Source organism: Anthonomus grandis, chromosome 6 (assembly GCF_022605725.1).
Source record: "Anthonomus grandis grandis chromosome 6, icAntGran1.3, whole genome shotgun sequence".
In the NCBI taxonomy this organism is placed as follows: domain Eukaryota; kingdom Metazoa; phylum Arthropoda; class Insecta; order Coleoptera; family Curculionidae; genus Anthonomus; species Anthonomus grandis.
This window is the reverse complement of record NC_065551.1, coordinates 36,559,705-36,583,405: the sequence shown is the minus strand read 5'-3', so window position 1 is coordinate 36,583,405 and position 23,701 is coordinate 36,559,705. Positions and strand designations below refer to the sequence as shown.

The 23,701-nt window shown below is 30.1% G+C and overlaps 3 protein-coding genes across 6 annotated transcripts in view; 1 reads left to right on the top strand and 2 right to left on the bottom strand.

The window, feature by feature from the left end:
* The window catches only part of LOC126738043 (inositol-trisphosphate 3-kinase A-like), a 160,481-nt gene that overhangs the window by 24,617 nt on the left and 112,163 nt on the right, over positions 1-23,701 (bottom strand). The gene's annotated exons all lie outside the window — the stretch shown is intronic.
* The window catches only part of LOC126738046 (uncharacterized), a 103,636-nt gene that overhangs the window by 4,108 nt on the left and 75,827 nt on the right, over positions 1-23,701 (bottom strand). The gene's annotated exons all lie outside the window — the stretch shown is intronic.
* On the top strand, positions 13,074-15,688 carry LOC126738048 (phosducin-like protein). Its single transcript, XM_050443219.1, has 2 exons — positions 13,074-13,229; positions 13,293-15,688. Exons 1-2 carry the CDS (start codon positions 13,187-13,189, stop codon positions 13,694-13,696), a joined length of 447 nt encoding a protein of 148 aa, XP_050299176.1. The 5' UTR covers positions 13,074-13,186; the 3' UTR covers positions 13,697-15,688.

The following is a 23,701-nucleotide window of genomic DNA, read 5'->3' as shown; positions in this document are numbered from 1 at the left end:
TGAATGGTATAATGGGGCAATTAATTAGTACGGTTTGAAAAAAATGGATTTATAATTAAAGATACAATTGACGTATGACTTGCCTTTTTAAAACAACCTTGTATATATTACTTAAACAAACTTCTTATTATTAAAATCAATTATTCTTACCAACAATTCTGCTTAGTACCAACATGTTGAATTAAAAAAAAAATAGCACACACGTAATGTCTTATACTATCACTACTACTATGATTATGTTATGGGAGATGTGAATACATGAACGGTCGCGGTAGTACTGACTGAGTGAATTATTAAACGCACTGAATGGCGGCCGCAATGTAGTACTTGCTTATATGATGAATAAAATATGCCGAGGAACACCTTAAATAGGATATCGATTGCGTTCGAGCCATTAACAATAACCGAACTGAAAGAAATTGAAGACGTATGTGAATTATTGCTATTATGCTCCTTTTATAACAGTCATTATAATTTATTGATTGAGGGTTTTTTTTTCTCTGTTTTTCCACCGTTAATAAGGTTTTTGCGTAGGAAGGAAAATAAATTAATGAAGTTGGTCACGTTAGCTGATGCAAGTCAATCTAGTCTGATTATTCTGATATTTTCAAAGCTGTACGTGGTGAACTTTTTGAGTTATGAACGTTTTTGAACCTTGAGAAAAAAATTTAAAATTCCAAAAAAAATTTTTTTCAAAATACTGTCTAAATTTTGAAAAACGCTAAAATAGGTGTCCACTCAAATTGTCCAGAGAACATGTGTACAAACTTTCAAAATTCTATCTGGTCAACTTTTTGAGTTATGAGTAATTTGTAAAACATTAAGAAAAAAAAAAACTAAAAATTCCAAAAAAAAAAATTTTTTTCAAAATCCTGTCTAAATTTTGAAAAACGCTAAAATAGGTGTCCACTCAAATTGTCCAGAGAACATGTGCACAAATTTTCAAAATTCTATCTGGTCAACTTTTTGAGTTATGAGCAATTTGTACAACATTAAGAAAAAAAAAACTGAAAATTCCAAAAAAAATTTTTTTTTCAAAATACTGTCAAAAATTTTGAAAAACGCTGAAATAGGTGTCCACTCAAATTGTCCAGAGGACATGTGTACAAATTTTCAAAATTCTATCCGGTCAACTTTTTTAATTATGAGCAATTTGTAAAACATTAAGAAAAAAAAACTGAAAATTACAAAAAAATTTTTTTTCAAAATATTGTCTGAATTTTGAAAAACGCTGAAATAGGTGTCCACTCAAATTGTCCAGAGAACATGTGTACAAATTTTCAAAATTCTATCTGGTCAACTTTTTGAGTTATGGGCATTGAGTCATAAAACATTAAGAAAAAAAAAACTTAAAATTCCAAAAAATTTTTTTTTCAAATTACTGTCTAAATTTTGAAAAACGCTGAAATAGGTGTTCACTAAAATTGTCCAGAGAACATGTGAACACACTTTCAAAATTCTATCTGGTCAACTTTTTGAGTTATGAGCAATTTGTACAACATTAAGAAAAAAAAAACTGAAAATTCCAAAAAAAATTTTTTTTTCAAAATACTGTCAAAAATTTTGAAAAACGCTGAAATAGGTGTCCACTCAAATTGTCCAGAGGACATGTGTACAAATTTTCAAAATTCTATCCGGTCAACTTTTTTAATTATGAGCAATTTGTAAAACATTAAGAAAAAAAAACTGAAAATTACAAAAAAATTTTTTTTCAAAATATTGTCTGAATTTTGAAAAACGCTGAAATAGGTGTCCACTCAAATTGTCCAGAGAACATGTGTACAAATTTTCAAAATTCAATCTGGTCAACTTTTTGAGTTATGAGCATTGAGTCATAAAACATTAAGAAAAAAAAAACTGAAAATTCCAAAATTTTTTTTTTTCAAAATCCTGTCTAAATTTTGAAAAACGCTAAAATATGTGTCCACTCAAATTGTCCAGAGAACATGTGTACAAACTTTCAAAATTCTATTTGGTCAACTTTTTGAGTTATGAGCAATTTGTAAAACATTAGAAAAAAAAAACTGAAAATTCCAAAAATTTTTTTTTTTCAAAATACTGTCTAAATTTTGAAAAACGCTAAAATAGGTGTCTACTCAAATTGTCCAGAGAACATGTGTACAAATTTTCAGAATTCTATCTGGTCAACTTTTTGAGCTATGAGCAATTTGTAAGAGATTAAGAAAAAAAAACTGAAAATTCCAAAAAAATTTTTTTTTTTAAATACTGACAAAATTTTGGAAAACGCTAAAATAGGTGTCCACTCAAATTGTCCAGAGAACATAAGTACAAATTTTCAAAATTCTATCTGGTCAACTTTTTGAGTTATGAGCAATTTGTAAAACATTAGAAAAAAAAACTGAAAATTCCAAAAAATTTTTTTTTTCAAAATACTGTCTAAATTTTGAAAAACGCTAAAATAGGTGTCCACTCAAATTGTCCAGAGAACATGTGTACAAACTTTCAAAATTCTATCTGTTCAACTTTTTGAGTTATGGGCATTGAGTCATAAAACATTAAGAAAAAAAAAACTTAAAATTCCAAAAAAAAATTTTTTTTTCAAATTACTGTCTAAATTTTGAAAAATGCTGAAATAGGTGTCTACTCAAATTGTCCAGAGAACATGTGTACAAACTTTCAAAATTCTATCTGGTCGACTTTTTGAGTTATGAGCAATTTGTAAAACATTAAGAAAAAAAAAACTTAAAATTCCAAAAAAAATTTTTTTTTCAAAATACTGTCAAAAATTTTGAAAAACGCTGAAATAGGTGTCCACTCAAATTGTCCAGAGAACATGTGTACAAATTTTCAAAATTTTATCTGGTCAACTTTTTGAGTTATGGGCATTGAGTCATAAAACATTAAGAAAAAAAAAACTTAAAATTCCAAAAAATTTTTTTTTTCAAAATCCTGTCTAAATTTTGAAAAACGGTAAAATAGGTATCCACTCAAATTGTCCAGAGAACATGTGTACAAATTTTCAAAATTCTATCTGGTCAACTTTTTGAGTTATGAGCAATTTGTAAAACATTAAGAAAAAAAAAACTGAAAATTCCAAAAAATTTTTTTTTAAAATCCTGTCTGAATTTAGAAAAACGCTAAAATAGGTGTCCACTCAAATTGTCCAGAGAACATGTGTACAAATTTTCAAAATTCTATCTGGTCAACTTTTTGAGTTATGAGCAATTTGTAAAACATTAAGAAAAAAAAAACTGAAAATTCCAAAAAATTTTTTTTTTCAAAATCTTGTCTGAATTTAGAAAAACGCTAAAATAGGTGTCCACTCAAATTGTCCAAAGAACATGTGTACAAATTTTCAAAATTCTATCTGGTCAACTTTTTGAGCTATGAGCAATTTGTAAGAGTTTAAGAAAAAAAAAACTGAAAATTCCAAAAATTTTTTTTTTTTTAAATACTGACAAAATTTTGGAAAACGCTAAAATAGGGGTCCACTCAAAATTATCCAGAGAACATGTGTACAAATTTTCAAAATTCTATCTGGTCAACTTTTTGAGTTATAAACGTTTTTTAAAACATTGAAAAAAAAAATGAAAATTCTAAAAAAAAATCTTAAATACTGTCTATTGCAAGTCAATCTAGTCTTATTATGGCACTCATACTGTATTTTTCAGAAATATCCATCCAATACGAATTAATACACTTACCCATAGTTGAAAAATTAAATATAACACGTTATAACTGAAATACTTTACAATGAAGTAACTTGATCGATTTATCAACAGCTTTTATATGTTTCTAAATTCGTTTTTTTTTGTATTCTCATGGTATTTCATAAGAAAATCCAGTATAGTGGAATCTCCTCGTTCCAAAGTCCAGAGTCCGTGCTAGTAATAAATTCGATAAGACAGTAGGTCATGAGTGTCCTAAATATTTATATTTTGACTTAATTTCAAGGAAACCTAGTTTATTCTTAGCTTTTTGATTATTCTAGTAATATAATTTGACTCTACAGTCACTTTTCAGTAATTAAACAGGTTAAAAATTCAATTTAGTAGTGACACCCCTAAAGTTTATGTTGAGTCTTATGGTGAGTTTTTTTCTTGACACTTTTTTAGCAACTTTCGAGTATTCAAATTAATGCTGCTTAAGCAACTTCTCTAAAATTGCATAAAACTTTTTATCGCATAATGAACCCTAAAAATTGACCTCCCAAACCCCGTTTGATTACGTAATAATAATCGGAGATATACGAGTACAACAACAAAAAAAAACTGGAATCTTTTTAATTATACTTACAGTAACGACGCCGATTATTATTTTTGACCTTCGCAATGAACTATCCTTGATTTAACTTTAGAACTGTTAAAAGTATCATTAGCAGACATTGTTTTATAATATTAATATAAATAATATACAGTAAATGTTGCACCGGAGGGTATTTGCGAAATAATCATTTTTTTTTTGCGCGATTTCAATCTCATCGTGGTATTTTTCAATATTGAAAGTGGTTCTCGTTTCGGATTGACGTCAATGAGACGCACGGCACCAGGTGGTCCCGATCGGGTTCAAAAGACGTAAATTATCTGACCCGATCAAAAATTTTAATTTAAGCAATTAGTTTTAGTCAAGTAGGGTTAGAGTGACGTAAGTACTTTGAAAATAAAATTGGCAACACTGTATGCGTAATAAATAAGCGTTAAATATGTAAGTACATAATATATTATATAAGCGTGTATTCAGTAGGAGAACTAAACGGTTTAATTTTTTAATGGGAAAAACTATGAAAAAACTAGAAAATGATAACAATGTCAATATTTGACATTTCTATCATGAATTATGCATATATTTATTAAAAAACTTTAAAAGTCTAATAATGAGAGATCAATTGACCAAAAAAAAACACTAAACTAAACAAGATAATATGGGATGATTACTGACAAAATTTTAAAGTCAATGAAGGAATGAAGATCGTACAAAAACGGAGACAACAATGCATATAAACATAAACATAAAGAAATGAGAACATTAATAAGTGAAGCCAAAGAAAAATGTACAGAATTAAAAGACTCTTACTAATAAAACAATATTAGATTGAGCTTCAAATTCAGTTGATTCATATAGGGTCTATGGATGTGGGCCTTGATCCCTTAGGATAAGTCCAGGAACTCCTTAGAAAAATGCTTTTTATGCCTTAAATTGAAGGTGAAACAAATAGATGTCTTAACAGTTTTACACGACTTTCAACCCCCTTTTTGATATAAAAACCCCTCTGAAATCCAGGAATCATTGACGGTCGCAATAAATTGATGGTTCACGTCCGTGATTGGTTTAATTACATAAAATCCAGTTCAGAGATCTATTAAAATCTTTGATGTATCGCAGATGCCGCACTAAATAGTCCGTGCGTCTATGTCCTATTTATTGTCGCATGATATACATGTTTAAATGGTAAAATTTTATATAATTTATCTATGAAATCATTTTAAATATACATAAAACCCCATGTTTTACACTATTTTTTAATTTTTCCTTCGAAAATATCAATTTTTAGAAAGAAAATAATATCATGAGAAAATAATATAAAAAAATTAACCGCGGACTAAATTTCAAGTATTTTTACAAAAGATTTCAAACACTCACAAACTTCTCACCTCTTTTTTGCCAATCTATTAAACAAAGATAAAACACCTGCGTTCTGGCGATTCCTACTTTGGGCTGTGCAAGTGATTGTGTATCTCTCTCTATCCCATTGATTTTGAGGATTACTTTCGTCGTGTTTTTAAAGAGATCTTTAAGGATGGGTCAATCTCATATATATGTATAAATTTAAAAACAAACAATAATAAAGGACATTGAATATGGCAGCCAAAATCCCCGTTAATAATAACCACCAAATAAAAATAAATCCCAATACCCAAAAAAAAGAAATATATAAAATTTGAAGACAAACCAAAACATTTTACCCTTTTGTGTCAAAAAGTAAATCTTTAATGCCTTAATCCACAGAATAAACGGTCCTAAGTAATTTGTATCACTTATTATAAACACCCCACTGAAACTAAACTTATTAAATTTAAATTTTTAGTTAAACTGATTTTACATACTTAAATTTTATAGTTAAATTAAATATTATCTTGGTATCACCTATCCTGAATTTCTAACTTAATAAAACTAAACTCAAAAATCCCGAATAATAAAATTTTAAATACAAATAAACTTTAAGGCCGGACCCGTGCAACTTTTCCCGCTTGAGTGGCCGTGACTGAGGTCAGACGTCTAACAAAATAGTACGTATAAAATAGTAGCTGTAAATATCATTGATACTGAAAATTGGTTAAAAAAAGCTCAAAATCGTAACCCAGAGACTCAAGATATTTTAGAAAAATTAAAAGTTGCTAAATTGACGCACGATTATTTTTCTCAAAACGAAATTCTTTTTAGAAAAATAAACCCAACCATATTCCTCCTGTGTATCGTGCTTTTGTCCCTAAAGGTAGCCGTCTAGGATTATTACGTTTGTTTTATGACGAACAATGTCACATCGGTCCTGATAAGACATTCGCAAAGATAAATCATTTCTTTTGGTTTCCAAAAATGGCAAAAAAGAAATATTGCGATCATTGTCTAAAATTTTTAGTGGGTAAAGCTCACACCGGCCCCAAACATACCAAACTACATCCCATTGACAAAAAACCGATTCCTTTTCGGACTGTGCATGCTGATTGTGTGGGTCCGTTTACTGCTTCTATCGAGGGGTGTCTGTGTCTATCTATCAGCACATCAATACGATTCCATGAAACCCATCTTAAGTACCGAAATTAATAACCAGCCTAGCTTTCAATAAATATCGGGTTACCACTTGAGGACCGTGGGCCATATTTTACTTTGCCTGACATTTATGACTCTTTCCATATAAAATTTTGCGATTTAAACATGCATGTCATGTGACAATACAAGCAACACCGGCACACGGACTATTTGCGGCACATCAAAGATTCTAATAGATCTTTGAACTAGACTTTACTAAAAGTAACATTTCAAAACTATTCAAAGCATATTAGAGAGATGAGATGCGGTAGAATGTCAAGTAATCGACTTTCGACCCTTTGTTTGGCATGAAAACCTATTTGAGATTCAGATTCATATTTTATTGAGAATTTAGGTGTTAAAGAAAATTGTATTGAAGAACCTAAAAAGGAAATAAAATGTGAATTATTTTGGCTATCTGTGACGAAGAACCGATGATATAAAGAGATTTATTATACTCTGAACTCGAAAAAGTTTATTTATCTCGAAGACCTACAATTTAGAATCCATATTTCTCTAATAAAATCATTGGACAATTAAAAACAAAAATAAAAGATAAGAGAGTCTTGAAAATTAAAAAAAATTAAATATACAAATGGCAGAACTTCGGCTGGACCACCCTGTACTTTTGACTCATTATAATAATAATAATAAAAATAGGTTGTATTTACGTCTCCGATATCCTTGGTATAAAAAAAAAATTAACAGCTTTATTTATAAATTTGCAACGCGTTAAAAGGTTACGCATCGCAGATAAAATACATAAAAAGAGGCAGCGTATAGCATATATACGGTTCGTGCATTATAAAATGCTCCTTCAATGTTAAAATGCGAAATATTTATAAACAAACCGCGGTAGCCATATACATATATATAACGCGTAAGTGATACTTGAAACGCAAAAACAGGCCTTCAAGCCGACCATAACTTTGCGTACGTAAATTATTATTGTTTATGGTTATGGAAATTTGTTAAATTTCATTTAGGATCGCTATAAGTGCGGTGCTTATTTCTTAATATCTGTCTATATTTAGATGAACCGCTTGGATGAGTTCAAAGAAATCACGTTCTGACGAAACATTCGTGAACCATGTGGCGTCAGAAGATTTCTTTGACGAATCACCAGGACATTACTGGTTGTATTTAAAATAAGATAAGATATCCTGTTTGACGTTAAACTATCAGAAATGTTGACTGATTCAGCGTCACATATTCCTGATTTTTTATTGATTACGTATGTAAGTATTTTAAGTTATTTGTAATTGAAAAAAAATTGACAATATGAAATATGTAAAAATGCACAGTTGATCCCATTAGAAATTTTTAAAATGATCGTTCTTTAAAAAATGTTGGAAGGAGGAAAAAAAATTGGGTTCCTAAAAAAACCACATTTTTCCTTAGGGCTTATGTATATTAATTATTCGTTTTTGCAAGTGATACAAAGATTAAAGTATTAAAGTCGAATTACGTGTTTAGAATGGAGACTAAAACATTTTGCAATAAACATTATTCCAAAAGTTCTAATTTGGGAGCTCATGCAAAAAAAATTCATCCTAGTAAGTAGAAATGATTCCTTAATTTTATTTCTATTTAATGTTACTTGGAAGTCAGTTTCAAGCGAGGCGGTTCAACGTTCAAATTTAAAGTCCAGTTCAGAGATCTATTAGAATCTTTGATGTGTCGCAGATGCCGCACTAACTAGTCCGTGCGTCTATGTCGTATTTATTGTCGCATGATATACATGTTTAAATGGCAAAATTTTATATAATTTATCTATGAAATCATTTTAAATATACATAAAACCCCATGTTGTACACTATTTTTTATTTGTCCTTCGAAAATATCAATTTTTAAAAAGAAAATAATATCACAAGAAAATAATATCAAAAAATTGACCGCGGACTAAAATCCAAGCATTTTACAAATCATTTTAAACACTTGCAGCACTCCCAGACTGTCACCTCTTTTTAGCTAGTCTATTAAACAAAGATAAAACACCTACGATCTGGGGATTCCTATTTTAAGTGATTGTGTATCTCTCTCTATCCCACTGATTTTAAGGATTACGGGGCCGTACGCAGATAAATTTTTGGACCGTTTTTGTATTATTTTCGTCGTGTTTTTAAAGAGATCTTTACGGATGGGTCTATCACCTTTAATAGTTGGGGGGAGTCATGTGAGGTTATTATTTGCTGTGTTTTGCCGGTTTTGCTTTTTTACACGTTTATTAAAGTGGAGAACTTAGAATTTGGCCTGTATTCGTCTAAATTTTTTGCAGTTTTTAATGTGAGGAAGTGTGTTTTTTTCTTTACGTTTGTGGATTTGTTTTAATATTATACTTAAAGACCTTAAAATGTTTCGACCCTGGGAAAATAGGCAGGAAAATTTGGCAAATGAAGAGGACAGTGTTTGTGCCGGCTTATGAAGACCGTGGGTGCACAAAAAGGACAAAAATATTTGTGGTGAAAACAGTAAGAGTGATCTGGACAGTGATTTAGACTCATATAATTCTGATGGTTCATTTTCTTGTGTTGAGGTAGCAGAGGAAGAAGCCAGGGAAGTAAAAGCTATAGGGGAAAATCAAGGGGTTTTAAAACGTAATTGTTTAAGTACAGACGCCAAACAAATTTGTTTAAATGTCTATAACAATCTAAGGAATGATCCTCAGATCACAAATGATTGTAGTGCTTTGCAAAAAACAGCGTTTTTAACAGGGGTTCCATATAGTACAATATGCTATTTTGTAAAAAAAGGGATTAAAGACAGAAAAAAAAGGAAAGATGCAGGACAATCAAAGGGACTTGACATGGACATTGCCAAACTGCTAAGGGAAGTTGTGTATTCTAAATACAAAAACAACGAGGTTCCAACTATAGAGATGGTTAAGGACACCTTATCGGCAAGGGACAAACATTTCACAGTCTCAACCTTGCGGAGATACCTAATAAAACTTGGATTCAAATTTAAGATGGTTAACAAAAGGGCTGCTGTAATGGAAAGTACTCGAATTATCAGGTGGCGTATAGAATATTTGGAAAATATTAAAAAAAATCGGGAGGAAGAAAGATCCATATATTATTTAGATGAAACCTGGTATGATACACATGACATGGCAAAAAAGGGTTGGACTGATAGTTCTAACAAATGTGTCCTAAAAGATGTTCCACCGAACAGAGGATCTCGGATAATCATTATTCATTGTGGTTCAAAAGAAGGTTGGGGAAAGATGGACTGAAATTGTGTGGCAAAAAAATAGAAGAGTGCTGAATGTGGACTATCATAGAAACATGCATGCAGATATATTTGAAACCTGGTTTGAGAAAACATTAATTCCAAATTTAAAGGAAAACAGTGTCATTGTTATGGATAATGCATCATACCATTCAAGGCTTTCTGAGAAAATCCCAAACACATCTTCACATAAATTGGAAATTGAGACATTTTTATTAAAACATGATCTCTATTTTCATGAATCTTATACAAAGAAACAATTATTGGAAATTGTAAATACCAAATCATGAGAAAAGCAGTATGTAGTAGATAACATAGCTAAAAAGTATGGTCATACTGTCCTCAGACTTCCTCCATATTATTGTGTATTTAATCCTATCGAGTTGATTTGGAGATAACTAAAAAGGAGAATTCGCAGGAAAAATAAGTATCCACAATTTGATAAAAAAGTTATAAATTTGATTAAGGAGGAAGTTATGAATTTAGGAGAGGAAGAGTGGAGAAAGTCTGAGGAAAAATTATAAGATATGAAGAGGAATATCGTAATTTTCATCAGATTATTTTGAATGGAGGCCACCGTTTCATTATAAACTGGGATAATGATGAATCTGATGCAGAAATTGAAGATCTGTGGCTAAACTAGTTATTGTTGCATATGGTAAGAAAACGCTTTTTTAATTAATTAAACAAGTTACAATTTTTTTTTACAGTTTACTGCCTCTGTTTGTCCTTCAGCGACATAATAAAGACTGCTTCTTCCTGCATTCTCTGGGAAAGTCCCTTTTTTGCCATAGTAAGAAAACCTTTTTTTATTAATTAAACAAGTTTAAATTTTTGATTTTTTTTGAAATTTTTGATTTAATGATTTTTTGTCCATGATTTATCTTATAGAGACATTATAACACCAGTTTAATTTTTTTTTTACAGTTACTGCCACACTTGTTCTGTCTCAGAGAGGCAAGACTACTTCTTTCATAATTCACTGGAGAAAAAAGCCTATTTTACATCTGAGTTGTAATTATTTAAACAAAAATTGTAAATTTATTATTAATTTAATTTAAAAAAATTATTTATGCTACTGGTGTACACTTTTTAAATCTGTTTTAGTATCCAAATGCTTTATTGCGACTGTGCGAGATGAAGTTGAAATCCATAGCAGCAACAAAGAAACTGGTTCCTTCCTTAATGGAAAAAACTGCTAAAGAAAAGGGTCAGATTCAAATGAGTAATTTTAAGATTTTGTATAAGAATTTTAGTTTTTAGTATAAGCATTTATTTTTGTTAATTTTCATCTAATCTCTCCTATTATGCACAATAACTATATATGAGGCAAACAAATTAATAAATATTACATTCAGGATGCAAAGTGTGTTTTTTTTATAAGTAAAACTTGTGTCTTTTACACACATAAGATATAGACAGCTAGATGATTTTTAATGTAAAAGTTTATTTAAAAAATATACTTCCACTTTTCTGACTACATAATTACTTTTTATAAAAAGAAGTTGGTACTAAATATATAGAGATGAGGGTGTTCATGAGTATATGATTATAATAATATATCATAATAGGTATTAATTAAAAAAAAAACAATAACAAAGGACATTGAATGTGGTAGTCAAAATGCCCGTTAATAATAACCACCAAATAAAATAAATCTCAATACCCAAAAAAAGGAAATTATAAAATTTGAAGATAAACCAAAACATTTTTCCCTTTTGTGTCAAAAAGTATATCTTTAATGCCTTAATCCACAGAATAAATGGGTCTAAGTAATTCGTACCATCTATTCTCTCATCACTTGTTATAAACATCCCACTGATGCTAAAAACTAAATTTATTAAATTAAAATTTTTGGTTACTCATTTTACGTGCTTAAATCTTATATTTAAATAAAATATTATCTTGCTATCAACTATCCTGAATTTCTAACTAAATAAAACTAAACCGAAAGATCACCAATAATAAAGATTTAAATACAAATAAATTTTAAGGCCGGACCTGTGCAACTTTTCACGCTTGAGTGACTGTGATTGAGGTGAGACGTCTAACAAAATAGTACGTGGGTGCATGTAGTCAAATTTTAGGAATCAAATGTATAAATTCTTAAAAAAATGCTTAAAACATTTATTTATTTTATGGAATGATTAAATATCGCTTAGAATATTACTTTATGACTCTTTCTGCATAAAATTTTGCGATTTAAACATGCATGTCGTGTGACAATTCAAGCAACACCGGCACACGTACTATTCGCGGAACATCAAAAATTCTAATAGATCTCTGAACTGAACTATACTAAAGTTTATTTTAACCTATACATTCTGAGTTATTACTGATGTAAAGAAGAAACACAAATTAACATTACATTTCATAAATCGGGACTCATTTTTTAAATTCTTCACTAGCAATGATTACTTTGTAGTTATTTGATTATTTTACATCACTAGTCTGGTATACAGGGTGTTGATATTGTGACAAAATTCAGGAAAGTGTTCTTTGGATAAAAATAAGAAAAAAAGTTCCTATACACATAGGTCCTAAACAAAAAAAATAAAATAAATTAATTTACATTAAATTATAGCGATCAGTCAAAGTAGAAAAATGGTTTTTAATTTTTTGTGCGAAAACCGTGCATCAAACGGACAAAGTCCAAGGGATCAAAAATGTTGCAAATAAAACGGGAATTTAAAAATATTTTTTTTATACAAGAAAAACCAGTGGCGTACCATTTTTCTTTATAAAAGTTTTCAGCAAAAAACCCGCACACACGCCACTGGAGTACATAAAAATGTTAAAAGTATGTTGGTAAATGGCTCTGGATACACAGACCCTGCATACCAATCTTTGGACAAATATCTACAGGGGTATTTAAGTTATCGAAAAAAAAATAATTTTTTTGTTAAAACTTTACCACCCTGTAGCTCAAAATCTAAAAGTCTAAAAATCTAATACTTTAATCTTTGTATTACTTACTTGTAAAAACGAATAATTAATATACATAAACGAAACGTAAACAATTAACATTAAATAACCGCAATACACAAAAGACAAACTGAGGTTAGGTTCGTGTACGTACTACGTATGCGCAAGCAAAAGAGCAAAAGTGCATTGTGGCTCCTGAGCTTCTTGTGAACTGGCCGAACTGTTAAACGACGACTTCCTACTCACTTACCAGAAGCAACGGATGCAAGAGCTGATGCACCAGGCCAATCTGAAGAAGAAATTCGGTAAAAACACGCGAGGAAACCTAAAGAACCTCCTCTGAAGTACCTTTATTATTACTTTTTTAGGGCAAATAGTGTTCTTGGGAACGGGTCAAGAGTTCTTGGACTCAATAGACAAAGAAGACAAAACAGTGACGATTATCGTTCACGTCTACTACGAGGACCACGTGGAACCCTGCAGGATCCTCAACGAATGCCTCAAAAAACTCTCGAAAATTTACGAGACGGTGAAGTTCGGGGCCATAATCGCCTCCACAGCTGGAGTGAGTAAAAAGTTCAAATCCGACCGGGTGCCCGCGTCAACTTGTTGCCTTGAGAACTTTGTGCGTCTCACTGATGATCTGGGGGAGAGGTTCGAAGTGGAGGACGTACAGAACTTTCTAGTCGAACACCGACTTTTGGAGGACAAAAGTTTAACCCCTGCATTGGTCAAGAGTTCGGCTGCGGATGAGTCCGACGATAGCGATTGAAGGTTTTCTTTGGCGTCGTTATATTAGGCTCAGTTTTGATCAACTTGTTGGGTCTCATATATGGCGTAGATTCGAGCTTCTAAATGTGATGAACTAACACTAATCTGGACTGCACGGTTCTCCGTTTTATTTCACTTTCAGTATTATTAGGTAGGTTATTTTTCATGACTATCGTCACTGCCTTCAAGAGTAATGATTTTTTATGATATTTCTTCAATAATAATAACCTAAACGTGCAATATTTAGGTCTGTCTTGTACCTGGTATAGTACTATTCGAAATGTATACCCCTGTATATAGGGATAAGTTAGACAACCTTTCTTAGATTTAAGTAACGGAAGAGGCTACTTACTGTGTCTTTTGTCTCCTAATACATGAAAAAGACTGTCCAAGCTTAGCGTCTCTAAATGTCAATCTTTTGTAAATCTATCTCTATAAGTAAATAAATGAAGGAAAAAGAGGGTGAATTGTTTTATTTGATCCTACATCTTTTTCAGAATTTCTGTAGTGGGTTGTAACTAAGAAACTATTGGCCCCACAAAAAATGGTTAAAATATGAAATCGTTTATTAGGAAACTGGTCTGCTTTGAGCGAAAACTCTTCTTAAAGGCATGAAAACTTTAAATAAAACACCCAAAAAGTACTCAAAAATTGCCCACAGATTGTGCAATGAAGTACCTTAATGATTTCTGTCAAGGGAGGCACAACTGGTAAAGATTTTTTAGCTTCTATATATTGCATGGAATCTTTTGAATTATCGAATTTGAAAGATCTTTCTACTACAATTGAGAAATCAATAAAATCCTTATAGAAGAAGAGGTACTATTAAAGGTGCCTGCACTCAAAGATCAGTGAATATTTTGGCTTCTAGGGCTCAAAATCATGTGTTTAATGAATTGGAAGGTGCTTTGAAGCTCCCTTAGACTAAGATTGAAGAAATCATCCAAATCCTTACAATATGAGACCAGATATTAGGGTTTTTGTGCAAGGAGAGCCTGGAATATTGAAAGTTTTTTTTATAGGAGTTCCTGTGGTCATAGATCAGTAAAAGATCATTAAAAATTATCGTTCTTTAAAAAATGTTCTTTGTATTTGGCTTTAAATAACAGTTTTTAATTCATATTTCTATCTTTAATAGTAAAAAAGTTATTAAAATTCTTAGAAACTATTCCAGGCATAAAAACGACAAAAATTTGCTGTATATTAATTAAATATCAATGATGTATTCAGAGAGTATCCTACAAGTAGCATTGTCGCTATCACAAGAGACAAAAACCAATAAACGTAATAGAAAAAAAAACTAAATAAAGTACAGAAACATTAAAGAAATTAAAGAAACGCATTCAGAAACCTGACAACTTTGAGGAAAACCGTTAATAAATTTGAAAATAAGTCTCATAAAGTGACGCTTTTGATTGCTTTGGAGACTTTATGGCCTAGAGAGTTATGTCGATGCCTATCAATAAAAGTAAGACAAGCCTGAACACACTGAAAGTTACTGCAACTAAACAAAAACAAATGTAAAGAAAAAAACTAAATAAATTAAAGAGATGCATAGAGAAATTTAACAAGTCTTAAGAAAAAACGTAATGTTACGTTACATAAGTAAATTTCGCATACAATATTACTATTTGATTTTCGATAATTTAATAATTAATATAATTAGTCTAAACAAATTATTTTATCTCATGTTGTATGCATAACATATAATTTGCAAGTTTATTAAAAAAAAAAAAATCTCCCAATTAACGATTTGTTTATATGAACTGAAATGGAAAAGTAGTTCACGCGATTATTCACGGATTTCTTTCCAAGAAATCTCAATTTTATGACAATCGAATCGAACGTTATGGCGTTTCGACTTAAAAAGTCGTTTCCTGGGAATTTTTTTATTGTAAAACCAAATATTAGTGTTATCAGAGAATATGATGGCGTTTATTGAAGCGGTCCCAGCTGTAGCCAACCTATTTTTTTCCAGTTTAAATTATTACACCCACCCAAATGAATTTTTTGTGATTCAATAATAATATGCTGATTGTGTGGCAAAAAAACGCGTATTTTAAGGTCGAGGTCGAATATTGGTGAATTTTATTAATTAAAAGGATGAGCCTAAAAATACTCGGCTATTATATAGTCTCAATGTCAAATGAGACACAATGGGTATTTATGAAGAGGTATAATTTTTTTGTGAATTTCAAAAAAGCACGTCTGCCACAATTGACGAACGTATTGAACTTTTTTGAGTACAGAGAGTACAGAGTAGGATTTGGTCTCTTGGAATTTCGTTTTTCGTTTTATTTACTTTTTTTTAAAATTGCAAAACTGTTTTTTCACTAATTTTTTAATTTTTGTAAAAAACGCTGAAATAGGTGTCCAATGATTTTCTTAGAGGAATTTATGTTCCAAATTTCAAGTCTCTAACTCTCTTGAGTTCAGAGATATGAGCATGTTGACTTTTTGAATTTATTATTTTTTTTAAAATATTTTTCATTTTGCAAAATTATTTTTCATTTTTTCTGTAAATTTTTTTGAAAAATGCTGAAATAGGTATCCAATAGTTTTACTAGAAGAATTTATGTTCCAAATTTCAAGTCTCTAACTTTCTTGAGTTCGGAGATAATATGAGCATGTTGACTCTTTGAATTTAATTTTTTTTTGAGATTTTTCATTTTGCAAAACTATTTTTCACATTTTCTGTACATTTTTTTGAAAAATGCTAAAATAGGTATCCAATGATTTTTTTAGAGGAATTTATATTCCAAATTTCAAGTCTCTAACTCTCTTGAGTTCAGAGATATGAGCATGTTGACTCTTTGAATTTAATTTTTTTTTTAATATTTTTCATTTTGCAAAACAATTTTTAATTTTTTCTGTATATTTTTTTGAAAAATGCTGAAATAGGTATCCAATAATTTTATTAGAAGAATTTACGTTTCAAATTTTAGGTCTATAAGTTTATTAGGTTCAGAGATATGAGCATTTTGTCCCTTTAAATTAACAAACAATTTTTTTAAACTTGCAAAACTGTTTTTTCACTAATTTTTTAATTTTTTAGAAAAAACGCTGAAATAGGTGTCCAATGATTTTCTTAGAGGAATTTATGTTCCAAATTTCAAGTCTCTAACTCTCTTGAGTTCAGAGATATGAGCATTTTGTCCCTTTGAATTAACAAACAATTTTTTTAAACTTGCAAAACTGTTTTTTCACTAATTTTTTAATTTTTGGAAAAAACGCTGAAATAGGTGTCCAATGATTTTCTTAGAGGAACTTATGTTCCAAATTTCAAGTCTCTAACTCTCTTGAGTTCAGAGATACGACCATTTTGTCTCTTTGAATTAATAAACAATTTTTTTAAACTTGCAAAATTGTTTTTTCACTAATTTTTTAATTTTTGGAAAAAACGCTGAAATAGGTGTCCAATGATTTTCTTAGAGGAATTTATGTTCCAAATTTCAAGTCTCTAACTCTCTTGAGTTCAGAGATATGAGCATGTTGACTCTTTGAATTTATTATTTTTTTTTAAATATTTTTCATTTTGCAAAACTATTTTTCACTTTTTCTGTACATTTTTTTGAAAAATGCTGAAATAGATATCCAATAGTTTTACTAGAAGAATTTATGTTCCAAATTTCAAGTCTCTAACTCTCTTGAGTTCAGAGATATGGGCATGTTGACTCTTTGAATTTATTTATTTTTTTTTAATATTTTTCATTTTGCAAAATTATTTTTCATTTTTTCTGTATATTTTTTTGAAAAATGCTGAAATAGGTGTCCAATGATTTTTTTAGAGGAATTTATGTTCCAAATTTCAAGTCTCTTACTCTCTTGAGTTCAGAGATATGAGTATTTTGTCTCTTTGAATTAATAAACAATTTTTTTAAACTTGCAAAACTGTTTTTTCACTAATTTTTTAATTTTTGGAAAAAACGCTGAAATAGGTGTCCAATGATTTTCTTAGAGGAACTTATGTTCCAAATTTCAAGTGTCTAACTCTCTTGAGTTCAGAGATATGAGTATTTTGTCTCTTTGAATTAATAAACAATTTTTTTAAACTTGCAAAACTGTTTTTTCACTAATTTTTTAATTTTTGGAAAAAACGCTGAAATAGGTGTCCAATGATTTTCTTAGAGGAACTTATGTTCCAAATTTCAAGTCTCTAACTCTCTTGAGTTCAGAGATACGACCATTTTGTCCCTTTGAATTAAAAAACAATTTTCTTAAACTTGCAAAATTGTTTTTTTACAAATTTTTTAATTTTTGTAAAAAACGCTGAAATAGGTGTCCAATGATTTTCTTAGAGGAATTTATGTTCCAAATTTCAAGTCTCTAACTCTCTTGAGTTCAGAGATATGAGCATGTTGACTCTTTGAATTTATTATTTTTTTTTAAATATTTTTCATTTTGCAAAACTATTTTTCACTTTTTCTGTACATTTTTTTGAAAAATGCTGAAATAGATATCCAATAGTTTTACTAGAAGAATTTATGTTCCAAATTTCAAGTCTCTAACTCTCTTGAGTTCAGAGATATGGGCATGTTGACTCTTTGAATTTATTTATTTTTTTTTAATATTTTTCATTTTGCAAAATTATTTTTCATTTTTTCTGTATATTTTTTTGAAAAATGCTGAAATAGGTATCCAATAATTTTATTAGAAGAATTTACGTTTCAAATTTTAGGTCTATAAGTTTATTAGGTTCAGAGATATGAGCATTTTGTCCCTTTAAATTAACAAACAATTTTTTTAAACTTGCAAAACTGTTTTTTCACTAATTTTTTAATTTTTTAGAAAAAACGCTGAAATAGGTGTCCAATGATTTTCTTAGAGGAACTTATGTTCCAAATTTCAAGTGTCTAACTCTCTTGAGTTCAGAGATATGAGTATTTTGTCTCTTTGAATTAATAAACAATTTTTTTAAACTTGCAAAACTGTTTTTTCACTAATTTTTTAATTTTTGGAAAAAACGCTGAAATAGGTGTCCAATGATTTTCTTAGAGGAACTTATGTTCCAAATTTCAAGTCTCTAACTCTCTTGAGTTCAGAGATACGACCATTTTGTCCCTTTGAATTAAAAAACAATTTTCTTAAACTTGCAAAATTGTTTTTTTACAAATTTTTTAATTTTTGTAAAAAACGCTGAAATAGGTGTCCAATGATTTTCTTAGAGGAATTTATGTTCCAAATTTCAAGTCTCTAACTCTCTTGAGTTCAGAGATATGAGCATGTTGACTCTTTGAATTTATTATTTTTTTTTAAATATTTTTCATTTTGCAAAACTATTTTTCACTTTTTCTGTACATTTTTTTGAAAAATGCTGAAATAGATATCCAATAGTTTTACTAGAAGAATTTATGTTCCAAATTTCAAGTCTCTAACTCTCTTGAGTTCAGAGATATGGGCATGTTGACTCTTTGAATTTATTTATTTTTTTTTAATATTTTTCATTTTGCAAAATTATTTTTCATTTTTTCTGTATATTTTTTTGAAAAATGCTGAAATAGGTGTCCAATGATTTTTTTAGAGGAATTTATGTTCCAAATTTCAAGTCTCTTACTCTCTTGAGTTCAGAGATATGAGCATTTTGTCCCTTGGAATTAAAAAACAATTTTTTTAAGCTTGCAAAATTGTTTTTTTACTAATTTTTTAATTTTTGTAAAAAACGCTGAAATAGGTGTCCAATGATTTTCTTAGAGGAATTTATGTTCCAAATTTCAAGCCTCTTACTCTCTTGAGTTCAGAGATATGAGCATTTTGTCACTATGGATTTTTCAAAAAAAAAATCATTTAAATTTCCAGAGCTAAATTAATTTTTTTTTTTTAAATCTAGTAAATAAAAACCGTAGCAAATTTAAAGGAAACCTGCACAATTTGGCAACGACACAAACCTATTTCACTGCCGCAACTTCCAATAAATATTTTGGTTGAGTAATAATAGACTGAAGTTATTTTAAACGGTGACTATAACGATTAAACGAACTTACCTAAGTGAAGTTTAATCCTAATTATATGAAGCCTCGTCGAAGTAAATAAGCTTAGATGTAGTATATATTCTTAAATAGCTTTTTGTAAATTAAATAATTGTTTTTCCGTGATTTCAAAGCAGAGAAAATTATTTTTTTTTTAGTTTCCTAACATACCTTTAACAATCCCATGATCGTCCTCCCGAAAAACGCAGGGTGAGGGTGAGCAAGTGATCGCGGGTGAATTTAAAACGGAACTGAAAGTTCCCTCCTCCTCTTCGACGCTCGTTTGTTCCATAAACTCAAAACTCAACAGTTTACTCCTATCGGGGACACTTTTTTTATCATTCAGCACTGACATGACTGCGCCTCATGCGTAACTCGACCCGAATAACTCCGAACAAGAAAAAATAAATAAGTAATTACAAATTGATAAATAATGGCATTTTCTGTAACCGTGCTACTTTGGCAACCCACAAATAAAAAAGAAAAAAAAAACAATTATTGCAACTTTTCGCCTTAATATTGTAACCCGTAACCGAACCGAATTATGTAGGTGTGTGTATAAGTAGTATGAAACTTTCGCTCGTTTGTTTAATAAACGCGAAATATTCAAATGTTTATAATCGTAAAAGTAACCAAATATTTAACACATGCCCGCAGTGTAAAATTTCATTTTTAAGTCAAGAGACCCGGACGCAAAAACCAGGCAAAAGCGGCCACCGAGTGTATGCGTGTGTGTGTCTTCGTTCTGTTCAGCTGCTTTCGTATATTTTGTTATAATCCGTCAGTGGTACTAAAACATGTCGGTTTATCGTGGTACTCGCCAGTAGCGTAGCACGACTATTAGATTTCGGTTTTATTAAACTGCAATGTTATGTCACTATAGACTATAAATACGGATATAAATTGAATGATCCATGCGTTGCGTCTTTGGTCGGTCTATTATACCCACTGGTTCACACTCATTATGCGGTTACTAAGAGAAAAACAGAACTAGAAAGTCTATAAAGTCTTATAGTGGGCTTTTAATTTTTTATATCAAGTCAAATCAAATCAAACTTCTTTATTTGCCCAATATACACATATACAGGGTGAGTTTTTCAAAGCGCGGAGTAGTATTATGCATTGATGATATTATTTATCGATGACGTGCTCCTGGACTATTATTTGGTTAAGCATTCTTCACATTTTAAAAATATTTTGGACTATACAGGGTGTTCCTAAAAAGCAGGGCACTACAAAAGTTAATTTTTTTAAATGGAACACCCTATATTGCAAAACATTTTTGAATTCTTTGCGTAATTACCAATCTTTTTTGATAATGGTTTATATGCCAAAAATTAATAGTTTAGGAGATAAATCAAATTTTGTTGAAAATTTAGAATTTGCACGCATCTCTTTAATATTAAAATTTAGCACCTAAATTTTGAATACAGACTTAATTTTTATCATCAGAAGTAAAATAAAGTTACTTTGATATGCGTGCTATGTAAAATTATTCATTTTGTTATACAGGGTGTTTTTTTTGAAAGGCCAAACTTGCCCAACTTTAAATATAAAAATCTCTCTTATTTTAAATGAAACACCCTGTATATTTTCATGTCATCTAATAGCTTACTTAAGAGCCTATAAATTTTATTAATAATGTCCTATCTCTATATCTAACAGTTTTTGAGATATCATGGATTTTTCTGTTTTTCTCCTGTAAAAACTGACAATGCCGACTTAAAGTTTTGAAGCACCTCGTATTTTTTATGTCTCCATCAAGGCGCCATGGAAACAAATGAAAAAAATCTCAATAACAAAAAGACAGTTACATTAGTTAAATAGAGATTAATAGTTAGATTTGTTTTAAGGTGTTTTTTAGATATTCGTTTTCAATATTAAAAATGAATTATTCAAGAAATGATTTTATTGATATGATTTTTGTTTTGGGTGAAGCAAATAAAAATTGTCTGCTAGCTTAAAGGCTATATAGAGAAAAATATCCTCAACGGCGCACACCCGATTCCCGCAGTTTTCGCGTTGTTATGAACCGATTTATGACGACTGGTAGCGTGGATCTGCCAAAACGTAATGTTGCTAATAGGGTGGCAAATGAAGGAAAAGAACTTGAAATTCTTTTGCAAATTGAGGAGGATCCCCACATTGGTAGCCGTAGGTTAGCCTTACTTTCTGATGTTTCGCAGACAACGGTAAACCGGACAACACGGAAATATAAATACCACCCATATCACATTAAGTTGCATCAAGAACTTCACAATCAAGATTTTCAGCTACGTGTAACTTTTTGTGAATGGTTACTTCGCAAAATTGATTTTAATCCAAATTTTGTTAACTATATTATGTATTCCGACGAGGCGACATTTAAAAGCAATGGTGCTGTCAATAGGCATAATATGCACTATTATGCAACAGAGAACCTTCATTGGGTACGTGAGGTTCAGCACCAGAATCATTGGTCCCTTAATGTATGGTGCGGCATCCATAATAACCGTATAATTGGACCATATTTTTTTAATGAACCTTTGAATGGGCATTCATATCGAGTATTTTTACAGCAGCAATTGCCTGAATTATTAGAAGAAGTCAATCTCCAGGAACGGCAAAGTATGTGGTTTCAACAAGATGGTGCGCCTCCCCATTTTCATCGTGCAGTAAGGGAATATTTGGATCAAGAATATCCTCAAAGATGGATTGGTCGCGGAGGATTTGTTGCATGGCCGCCAAGGTCTTGCGATCTTAAGCCGCTAGATTTCTTTCTGTGGGGTTATCTCAAAGATAAAGTCTATGCAACAAAACCAACTACAAGGGAGGATATGATTATTAGAATTAGGGATGCCTGTCAAACCGTAACACCAGGAATGTTATACCATGTTCGACAAAATATAATTAAAAGAATTAATATTTGTATCGAACAAGGAGGACATATCTTTGAACATTTGTTGAACAGAAATTAACTTTTATTATATAAAAATAAGTGAATTTAATAAAAAGAAACGTCCATAAATTTGTTTCATTTTATAAGAAAAAATAACACGAAATGAAGGAATATAAGTATATTTCAAAAACTATTAGAGATAGGGACAGAATATTATTAATAAAATTTATAGGCTCTTTAGTAAGCTATTAGATGACATGAAAATATACAGGGTGTTTCATTTAAAATAAGAGAGATTTTTATATTTAAAGTTGGGCAAGTTTGGCCTTTCAAAAAAAACACCCTGTATAACAAAATGAATAATTTTACATAGCACGCATATCAAAGTAACTTTATTTTACTTCTGATGATAAAAATTAAGTCTGTATTCAAAATTTAGGTGCTAAATTTTAATATTAAAGAGATGCGTGCAAATTCTAAATTTTTAACAAAATTTGATTTATCTCCTAAACTATTAGTTTTTGGCATATTAAACCATTATCAAAAAAGATTGGTAATTACGCAAAGAATTCAAAAATGTTTTGCAATACAGGGTGTTCCATTTAAAAAAATTAACTTTTGTAGTGCCCTGCTTTTTCGGAGCACTCTGTATAGTCCAAAATATTTTTAAAATGTGAAGAATGCTTAACCAAATAATAGTCTAGGAGCACGTCATCGATAAATAATATCATCAATGCATAATACTACTCCGCGCTTTGAAAAACTCACCCTGTACAAATTATACACAATCAATTTTACAACTATATACTATATAACCCGAGGACAAAAAGGACTACAGCGCGACCATAGTGGCCGATAACACAAATTAAATACACAAATCATGTGAATTTGTGCGCGGTAACCCTGTAACACCTAAACTATACATAAATAAGTAAATAAGTCAATAAGATTTTCAATGGAACAGCAAATGGCAGAAAAACAAGGGCAGCTAACAGTAAATATAATAATTTTACAGGATATTATAACTTATTTTATTTTATTTTTGCGGGAAAATCTGACAACAGCACAGCACGCATGGTTTGGAAGAAATATAAGCTATTTTTGCTCATTAATAAGAAATTGCTTAGCGTCTTTTATAAGTAAATTCCTTTACTTCATCTGG

Bases quoted from the DNA above. Each gene is read 5' to 3' on its own strand.
- LOC126738048 (XM_050443219.1), top strand. From the start codon at position 13,187: ATGCAAGAGCTGATGCACCAGGCCAATCTGAAGAAGAAATTCG. The intron at 13,230-13,292 runs GTAAAAACACGC...TTACTTTTTTAG, and splicing joins CAATCTGAAGAAGAAATTCG to GGCAAATAGTGTTCTTGGGA.